The sequence below is a fragment of the Seriola aureovittata genome, chromosome 18 (assembly GCF_021018895.1).
Source record: "Seriola aureovittata isolate HTS-2021-v1 ecotype China chromosome 18, ASM2101889v1, whole genome shotgun sequence".
NCBI classification, from domain to species: Eukaryota; Metazoa; Chordata; class Actinopteri; order Carangiformes; family Carangidae; genus Seriola; species Seriola aureovittata.
Window position 1 is genome coordinate 15899634 of NC_079381.1, and position 10230 is coordinate 15909863.

General features: G+C 38.6%; 1 protein-coding gene across 5 annotated transcripts; it reads left to right on the forward strand.

Annotated features, from left to right (window-relative positions):
- Positions 1 to 557: 557 nt before the first annotated feature.
- On the forward strand, positions 558 to 6881 carry edf1 (endothelial differentiation-related factor 1). Of its 5 annotated transcripts, none has more exons than XM_056404127.1 (8): positions 558 to 661; positions 1440 to 1578; positions 1674 to 1778; positions 3110 to 3941; positions 4898 to 4949; positions 5167 to 5327; positions 6011 to 6104; positions 6232 to 6881. In XM_056404127.1, the coding sequence occupies exons 4-8, from the start codon at positions 3864 to 3866 to the stop codon at positions 6291 to 6293; spliced, it is 447 nt and encodes a 148-aa protein (XP_056260102.1). In that variant the 5' UTR covers positions 558 to 661; positions 1440 to 1578; positions 1674 to 1778; positions 3110 to 3863; the 3' UTR covers positions 6294 to 6881. The 5 variants fall into 5 exon arrangements, with proteins under 5 accessions (XP_056260102.1, XP_056260106.1, XP_056260105.1 ...); XM_056404128.1 differs by lacking the exon at positions 558 to 661 and adding an exon at positions 761 to 879; XM_056404131.1 differs by lacking the exons at positions 4898 to 4949; positions 5167 to 5327; positions 6011 to 6104; positions 6232 to 6881 and having other exon boundaries at positions 616 to 743; positions 3110 to 3721.
- The last annotated feature ends 3349 nt before the right edge of the window (positions 6882 to 10230 follow it).

Sequence of the window (10230 nt, forward strand, 5' to 3'; positions counted from 1 at the left end):
GCTGAGGCTTATAGGACATGCAGTGTCCTTGATGGGAGGCGCTTCCACGGAGTATTTTATAATTAAAATAATCAAGCCTCAGCAGAGTCAGGTAAAGTTTTACAGCTGTGGCCACCCCAGATTCCCAAAAACACTGGTCATCCACATGTCTTTTTAGCATTTAGCATTTCACACAATGTCCATGCTCTAAAAGAACTGGGAAATCAAGGTTTGATTTTGTAGTGCTGGATATGTTTTACTTCTTTACTACATCACTGCCTTGAAAATAGTTTGAAATGCACCTTATAGCTTTCCCACCCTCTATTAATCACTAACAAAAGACAATTTGTATGGGCATGGGTATATGGACATAGTTTTTATACCAGGTTATACTATAGAAGCATATAACTGGGACCACATGGCCCTGTTGTTTTCCCTGGTTGGTCTGATTTCATTCAATATAGGAGGCCAAACAGAAAAAAATACTGGTTTGTGGATGTGCACGGTCGTAAAATGTTTATGCCCTTTCTCTTTCATTTTTATTAATAACAATTACCGTAATACCCCCGCACCTGTGAAAAGCGGGTTACGTGACGTCAGAAGTGTCAAATTCCAGAGATTTTTTCAGGACAAAGACGAGTCTTGTCTGGACGAAGAAAGTTTCTCCTTCGTGACTGCGGAGGTAGGAAGTTGTGAATTTAAACACAGGATTTATTTTCTTTTTTCCACCTCAGATTATTTTGGGTGTATTTTAGACAAACACGGTAACTTCACTTTTGTTTTAAACTTTATTATCACCCCCGCAGTCGAACAGAGAAGTTGTCCCGTTGGATGTTTTGACTGATGTGTAGCACGCGCGGCTAACGTTAATCTAACGTTAAGATTGGCATCGTTTCCAAAGTAGGATTTTGTTTTCTTCACTTTGTGCTGAACACAGGACGCAAACTGGGAGTATGATAATGTGCATTACGACCATAAAGTGCTGTTAGCTAAAAACGATAGCTTCGTCTTGGTAGCTGTAATACCTGCATAAAACTAATACTTTTCAAAGTTTCATATTGGAAAAATGCAATCGTGTAGTTATGAGTAGATGTCATGTCGATCCAGATAGGAAAGTAGGTCAACCATCTTTCATGGATCTAGCGAACTTTTGTTTGTAAAAGTGATTTAACTTACTCTCTAGTTGCACTCCCACTCGTACTTTTCGTGAGGCTTTCTGAGGACTTGTATTTTCATTAGTTTTATTAAACAACATCGGGAGAGTACATAGAGTCACACATCATTTACATTTGGCCATTTACAGAGCAATATAAAATCTATTTCTCGTGATTAGTTAAGTGGTCAATATACTAGTTTTACCTCACAAAATGTTCTTTCTTGATGCCGCTACATTCCCACAGGCCTTGTATTATAAAACAGTAAGTTTATCTTTAAGTAACAGATGTGTTTCTCTGACTCAGGATGGCTACCAAGGGCTGCGTGAGGTCAGATGAAAGCCTGATGATGATGCAGGAACTTGATGACCGGCTGAAAGAGCAGATTGACAAACTGGAGCATGTACGCCTTGCTGCCGTTGAACTGAAGGACAACTTGTCTGAGGTACATTAGGCATGCCATATATGGTGACACCTGTTTAATCAAAGTTCATTTTCATTGAGCTATCTTGTATTTGATTTTATTTTCTTCGAATACAGTGTGACGATGATCTAACCCTGTCTATTGCTGACCATCTGGAATGGTTGAATCACTTGTCAGAACGAGTAGAAACCCTTCACATGAACACAACTGTTTTTGTTCAGGTGAGAAATACTCTGCATACAATTCAGGTCCACAGACAGTTCCGATATTCCATAAAAGTATAAAACAACAGGCCTCTATTAAGAGAGTCTTATATTTGTCCTAGAAATTACTGCACATAGCCATTATTGTTGAGAATCAGACATCTGCTGCCACCACAATGTTTTGTTTCTTTGAGAAAAAAAAGTTTACTGCACATAAACTAACAAATGTCTTACTTTTCAAACATATTCTAAATCTGGGAGATTACCTGCAGGTTAAAAACTTTGTTCCCCATAGGTGATCTGTTCTCAGATTTTCTCAGAAGAGCCTTTATAATGGTTGCAAATGCCAGAGGGAAACTCATATTAAGAAACAGGTTTCAAGTTTCCAGGCTTCTTTCCTCTTATGGGAACAGAACTACAGGGTAATCACAGGTTTGAGGTGAACCTAAGGGGTTTTTTTGTGCATGTTTCCTTCATCATGGCACTAATTTCCTTTCCAACATTGTTAGTTAAGAACATGACTTTAATGGTGAAAAATGGGCTGGCCTTCCTTTCTGAGCATGTCAGCAGGATAGCTGCATGTCAGCTAGTCTGTGATCATTTGATGAAACAAATGAGTGCTTGTTTAAGGATATGCACCTTATAAAACATAACATCAGCTGAAATATCAAATGTATTGAAACCAGGAGCTTAAGACTGGCGAACAATGCAGGAGCCATCTTAGAGTCCTTGCCACTTAGGTTTTAATTGTGCTTTAGTGGTGCATATTACGAAACAGTTTGCACTGTAATTTTCAAATTACCACAAAGTAATTGCTACACAGACAATCTCGGGCCTTCTGAGCCCCACCACGCTTATCTGCTTTGCAAGGTTGGATAATCCTGCCTTGTTTGTGGGTGGTAACACTGGAAAACACATGTAGTTTTGGAATTTTTATCAAGAGTTTGATTAAAATGTTATTAATCCACTGAGTGAAAATCATGAGAATGATCTGTACAGAAACTGGCTCAGAAACAATTTATGTGAGTAACTGATTGCTGAATTATCATCTGTGTAAGAATCTGTAATTAACTGTAGTTGTCCAATGCTGTTCCTATTTTGCATTGATTTGATTTATGTTGCAGCAGCTTCATTAAAATTTTAGATTTTCAGAAAATTCCCCATGTCCTACCTGGTGTCACCAGAGTGAGAGGTGAACAAAAACTAACAACAAGAAAAGGTTTAACCTCTGTCAGTATATACGAGCTGTCCTCATCCACACAATTACTGCAATCTGGGACTTGGAAACACATTGGACAATGTACAGTGCATTGGCATCTTTTGCTAATTTCTTCTTCATCTGTTTCCAGATGAATCCCAAGCCTCGTGCATGGGCAGGGAAACAAGGTTCCAAGCATGGCTACCGCTGGACACGTCTTCACCAGGCTGAGGATGCCCAGTCCGAGTTCGGGTGGTCTCCCATCCGCACACGACGCAATAGCGATGCAGCCTCTGAAATGTCTTGTAACTGGTGACCTGTTAGACTGTGGCTAATATACCAAAACATTGTACAGCTCACTTCCACCACGTTGAGGATTGAAAGATTGAAAGTCTTTGCACACTTTATTTTTCTATCGGTACATTTTCCCTTATTATCATGCTAAGTTTTACATGTAATTTAGGACTTCACAGTTTTCTATGCCCTGTGAAAAGTAAAATAATTTCTAATAAATTCATATGTAGGCAATTTGTTACAGTTTAATAACTTAAGTATGGACTTTTGTAAGTTTGTGCCCTTTGTTCTCAAAATGTATGTCCCCCTGTCTGATGTAATGTTTATTTTAAATGTGTATCAGGCATTCTGTGCTGAAAACGTCGATGTGGATGTAGGTCAGTATGCTCCTCCGGCAGAGGGCGCTGCTGCAACTCCTACATTATGTCATTGTTAACCACACAGTTTTAAATAAAGCTTTGGCAGAGCGCGTGGGTGGTAATTCTGGAAGGAGCGTATGATTTGCTAAAGTAGCATTACATTCTTTGAAAGGATCATTTTGAACGCACCGAGTCAAACTTATTTTTTTATCTATATTAACCTTTACGGGTATCGAGTGAACCCCAGAAGACATGGCTGAAAGCGACTGGGATACCGTTACTGTCTTGAGGAAGAAGGGGCCCACTGCTGCCCAGGCCAAATCCAAGCAGGTTAGCATGAACCCCTCACTTCATCTGTAATTTTTTGTTTTTTTCTGAAACACATTCTGAACTGTTTATCCTTTTAATGGTTTCAAAATGGGTTTCAACCAATACTTAATTGTGTATTATGTATCATTATAAAGGATGATTTCTGCACACTGTTATGGGTTGAATTATCCAGTGAATATCGCCCATGCTTCGTGGTTTAACTTAGTTTAGTTAGTAACAACAGTGAACTCCGGACGAAGCTTAAGTTCAGTTAACCAAACAGTTACGTCCACCTACACAATTTGTTGTTAACGTTACAAGCTCCTCAGTCAACCAAACCTCACTCAAAAATATGTGTAATTTAGTCCGGGGCAGATATTGTTAGCTAGTGAAATATTCGACGGTGACCAAAATAGCAGCTAGCTAGGATTGGTCAGCTAACCTGAACAGGGTTACTTGGCTATAGCTAGTTACTCATATCTAGCGCTACTTTTGGTTTTAGTTTTATGTGTCTGTGTGGGAAAGGATAGTATCTCATGTGCAACCCGCATGTGGATGTCTTGTAATGCTTGTCGGAAGACATGTTGCTGAACATCACAGGGCATGCGCCTGAGCCTTTTGTTGATGACTTCTGAAATGCCATAAGGCATACACCTACTTAAGTAACTGCTGTCACGTAACTTTACAAAATTGCGTATATTGCAACCTCATGGTCTGTTTGGGGAAAGCACTCGAAAGCAACCGTAAGATTACAGCCTTGCTAGTTGTGAACTTTGCCTGATTGTGCTCAGACAGGATGTTATCTTTTGTTTAATTTAGGCGTCACACTTAGACAAGCATGTCCATTACTTATTAACTACACGGTTTGTAATCATAAACTAAAAGCTACATGAGCCTGGTCATAATGCAGTCTGCTGTCAATTTAAGACGAATATGCTTTGAAATTTAAGGTGTGCACATGTCCATGTTTTCTCTAGGCTATCACGGCTGCTCAGAGACGTGGGGAGGACGTTGAGACAACCAAGAAATGTAAATTTCTGCTTTATGTAAAAAATTTGGTAAAGACCACATATCATTTGCTGAGTGACCTTATTTTGATGCGTTTTTTAGATATTTCTCTCATCACCCAAATTCAGCAAAACACGATGTGCACTAAATGAATTTGTCATTTTAGAATCGGAATGAATATAAGTGTTTTGATTATGCATAACATTAACAATACCTTGATCCAACACTTGTCACACAGGGTCTGCAGGACAAAACAAACAGCATCTTGTGACAAAGAACACAGCCAAATTGGACCGGGAAACAGAGGAGCTGCACCATGACAGAGTTACCCTGGAGGTGGGCAAGGTCATCCAGCAAGGCAGACAGGATAAAGGCTTGACCCAGAAAGACCTGGCCACTGTGAGTGTAAAGAATGATCATATATCCACATGCACAACATATAACACGTTGTGGTACTGCTGGAAAAGATGTCTTTGTCTGTAAAATATCCTTTATTGTGTGTTAAATCAATTTAGTTTCAAGTTTGTTCACATACAGTGTTGCACAGAGGTTTAAATACTCTTAAAAGCAGGAAATTGAGCAGAGAAAGTGAATTGACATCTATCTCGGTAGTACAGCCAACTGACTCAAACCAGCAATGTAAGATCTGCCTCTTATTAAATACAGCATCATACAAATTAGTCGCTTTGGATAATCCAGTGTTAAAAATGATAAATTGTTATTGAGAGACCCACGAAACATGTAAACAATATTGTAGACATGATTCATTTTGAGTATATAATGGTGCAATCGCTCAGTAATCATTTCCTTTTTACTTCTTAACAGATATTCGTATAAACTTGTGAAGCCATTTCCTGTGCAAACCTTACCATCATTGCTTTTTATCATGTAAAATCATCATGAAACACTGTACACGATCACTCACTGATGTTAATAACTTAAACATTCAAGTAAACAGTAATTTGAAATGTTGTGTTCTTGCAAAAAAAAGAGCTGCTTTTGCATGCTTGAGTAGTTTTGCTGGCTTTAGGCCTTATGGTTCAATAAAATGATAAATTATGTATCATAAATCTTTTCCTCAGAAAATTAATGAGAAGCCTCAAGTCATCGCAGACTATGAGTGCGGGAGAGCAATTCCCAACAACCAGGTCATGGGCAAGATAGAGAGAGCAATTGGTAAGAAAACTGTTGGCTATTATTTTCTACAAAAGAACAATCATTTTTGTCATCATTTGTCTCAGTTGTCAGGTATACACACATATAACCCATGTGTTGATCAGTCTCTTTAATCTGCCATGAACAGGGCTGAAACTGCGTGGGAGGGATATTGGCCTACCCATGGAGGCAAAACCCAAGAAGAAATGAACACAAAGCCTCGAAATCAGCCCCCCCCACCCCCCCTCCCAACCCCACCCCACCCCACCCCACCCCACCCTGCCCCGCCCCGCCCCAAGCCCCATATTTCCCTATAACTGAAACCTGAACCCCTCTTTCCCACACCACCTCCTAGAACCCACAAAAACTCTCCTCATCTCTCCCCCATCCCTTCCTCTAACCTGGGCTGATCTCACCTGTGTCCTGCCTGAGGACCTGGTGTTCACTGCTTTACAGGCTGCATACTAACGTGTCATAATCAAATGAATGATCGAATGCATTTTTCAACATCACAAACTTGGGAAGTTCCGTGAATTTCTTTTCACCTACGTCTGCTTAAGCTTTGGCATGATAAATTCAACTTTTTGATAGTGATGTAAAATCATTTAAAGGGTAAAGTCTTTTTCATGACCAAACAATTTAGTTAGACTAACTTTAGTTCTGAGCATGATGTTAAGCCAAAAGTGCTTGATTGCATCTTTTTCACACACTTCAGACAGTGGGTGGATATCATTACAGTGTTGAAATGTTTTAATGCTGTGCTTTGTTTTGATCTAAAAAATAAAGTTTGGCAATTCATGACATTTTTGGGTGTGAATTCATATCCACTGTAGCACAGTATTTCATACCAAAAACAGTGATGTTTCCTCAAAGTTAATTCTGGCAGTTGTCTTTAAGCTGATTGGCAAAGAACTCAAATATTTTGTAATTGTAATCGCTGACAGAAAAATTCAACATTCAGTGAGTTAATGCCTCATAATTACAAAGGCACTTAATGTATTAAAATGAGTGTTTTGAATGTATAAAGCTTAGAACATAATGCTTGTTTTTATAACTTTTTATGCAAGAATTTAAAAATAATGGCTGCATTTACCATCATTTACCATTAACCCTAACCCATTTACCAAGTACTACTGCCTTGTACTACAGGGACAAAGTATACGTGTCAACCTGAAATCTGAATGTAGTAGTAGTATTAAGCCACTAGATGTCAGAATATTAAAAGAAATATATTGGGACTGTTGCACAGCCATTCAAATATATTGCATCAAAACTTTGTGTTGCAATTAGTGCTAAATTGTGGCAGTGTAAAAATAGTTCAAATGTTTACATTAATTGTTTTTAAGGGGCTTAAATGACACCAAAAAAACATGGAGCTCTATGACTTATAACTTAAAGTACAGATGCATAAATCAAATGTCAATTAGAATTTAAGTAGCATTTGCAGAGGTATGTTGAAATGTCTTGTCATATGTAGTGTTTCTTTTAAAATTTTAAGAATATAAAACTGAAGTACTTGCACCCTTCATATTTTATAAAACACTAAAATGACTCGTTGATTAAGCTTGTTTTTGAGTAGTTATAATTGTCAATGTTTTTAATTTCTCTACAGTGCTCCACTTCATACCATGGGTTATTGATTCAAGTATTACTAACTTGCCAGTGGTAAGACTGCCTTCTGTTTTTATTAAAGATTCGTGGACCTAATTATCGCAGAATAATAAAAGCAGCATGGCATGGGGAAGTGCCAGCACAAATTGCAGGAGCACTTGTATTGATGAGAGATTAAAGGTTGGTGGAGTGTGAAGGACTATGGTGGAAACTGAAGAGGTCTAGTTCATCAATTAACCACTGCACCTCTATACACCAGGGTTGCAGAGGAAATACAGCGCCTCACTCTTAGGATTTATGTACGATATTGTGTTATAGGCTTTGGTAATAAAGGCATCGGTTGCATGATGTCGGTGCTGTGGCACTGCACCAAAGGCCTCTTCAGGTGAGCCTGCCAGAAACAAAGGAGGTGTCAACCCTGAACTCTTCCTTCCCAGCACATTGGTAAATCAATTTGGGCATCATTAGAAGGATAGAAAAATACAGCAGCCTGAAGAAATCTACAGCTGTGACTACATTATCGGCTAGCTCGTGGTGCACAGTCCCAGAGGATGCTGGGTAACATTAGGTGTCACTTTTATCTTTGTAATTAATTCCAGAGTAGTGCCGCCATGTCAGTGACGGTTACTCTTGGGTTTCTTAATAGGGTCGGCCCGTGGCTTCAAGCTTTGAGCTGTGTTTCAGGGAAAAGTAATTAACCCATAGACTAATTGTAGAATCTGTGAAGCATGCTGATGCAGCTCCTACAGCACCAGTATATACGAGTGTGGGCAAATAGTTGCAAGCAGCAGTTAGCCGGAATCCACAGGCTATGTGGTCAAAACATGGAACCAGAAGAGCAAGGACACAGACGGGGGACATCCTAACTGTCAAATCAGCCACCAGCTGTGCTTTAACGATGTGAACTGCGTGGAATTTTTGCACACACACACACACACACACACATACATATATATATATATATATATATATATATATGTGTGAAAATTTTCACAAATTTTCTTCTTTTTTTTTTACAACACACACCCAAATAAAACCCCAAAACAATAGACTAGAACAATATAAAGCTCATAAAGAAAGTTCATATCAGTCCGTACAATGATTGAAATGTCCACAAGTGGATTGAGGGTCAGAACAGTACAGTACAGTCTGATGTGATAACGGTGTCCTATAGCCATTTTTTAAATCAATGAGGGGAAACTGAGAAACCCTAATTCCTATGACCACACCAAGCCTGAGGGCTTGTTGTAATGCAAAGGAGAAGAGGCAAATAGTAGTTGGAGCAACCCAATATCACCAAGAGACAGTCAGGGATTAACTGTCTGCTGTATATGTCTCTGTACAAATGAAAAATGTCATCCCAAAAACGTATTACAGGTAGCAGAGACAGAAAAACATTTTTTATTTTAATTCTATTAAAAGTTCAGCCGATGGACGACTTTAAACTGAATAAACTGAAGTCCAGCATTGATAGAACATGCTTTGATCTCATCTAACCCTTTTGCCCATAACTCATCTGTAATCTCCTCATCGGTATCCTTAATCCACGCCTCTTTAATGTGATGAGAAGGGGTTGCTAGACAAAAAAGACTAATAAAATGTGAGATTAAATGTTTGGAGATAGGGATTCATGTCATGAGGTAATAGAGGTTTTATTCTTTGGGCATCACATCAAAATGAGGCAAGGACTGCCTGACAAGGTTTTCAATTTGCAGATACGGAAAAGAGTTGAACGAAAGATGCAGAACGATTGTTAATGTAAAGATCCTTAATTATAGACCGACCCTTATCTGAACAATGCCAAAAAACATTGTCCATCAGGCCTGGCTACTGAATAGAAATTTTGCCTGGGAACTTTTGCAGATAGCTTTCCTCACCAGCTGAGACTGAGAGTAAGAATGTTTTGATTATGCCAAATGCAAGTTTGTGTGTTATCCATTACCACTTAAGTAGACATACTTGCAGGCTGTCATGCTTATGGTTTCAGGGGGAATTGAAATATTGACACATACATATAAAGATATTTTGTATCTCTGTCAAGTTTTAATTTAATGTGAGTAGAACATGTGCAAAAAAAGAAAGTAGGTATCTTTTGTCGATAAATATAATAGCATGAGATAGTAGCATTCACAGATAATATAGTCAGATGGTGTAACAGACATAATGACAGTGCACCTGCAAAGTAATTATGGCCAGATTCACAGAATTGACTAGAAGAAGGAGGGAAATTTGTCATTTTAGTCAAAATTAAACCTACTTCTAGTTTAAGACCCATTTTGTAATTTAAAGAATTAAATGTTGTGGGTAAACGAATATGGATACACAGGCAGTATATTCCTCTAATTAATATATTTTTACATTATGTCTCATTGTAAGTGTTTAGACCTTCATCTCTGGGAATGAAAAGATACCAACAAAGAAGCAAATAGACCTGGAGGAGCATCAGCAGTGGTAAGGCTGGTAAGTTTCAGAGTATCCTGAGTGATGTTTCTCACTGCAGTTGCATTCATACCTAAGCTATGGGAGGTCTGAGTGT

Bases quoted from the DNA above. Each gene is read 5' to 3' on its own strand.
- edf1 (XM_056404127.1), top strand. From the start codon at position 3,864: ATGGCTGAAAGCGACTGGGATACCGTTACTGTCTTGAGGAAGAAGGGG. The intron at 3,942-4,897 runs GTTAGCATGAAC...TGTTTTCTCTAG, and splicing joins CCCAGGCCAAATCCAAGCAG to GCTATCACGGCTGCTCAGAG. The intron at 5,328-6,010 runs GTGAGTGTAAAG...TCTTTTCCTCAG, and splicing joins CCCAGAAAGACCTGGCCACT to AAAATTAATGAGAAGCCTCA.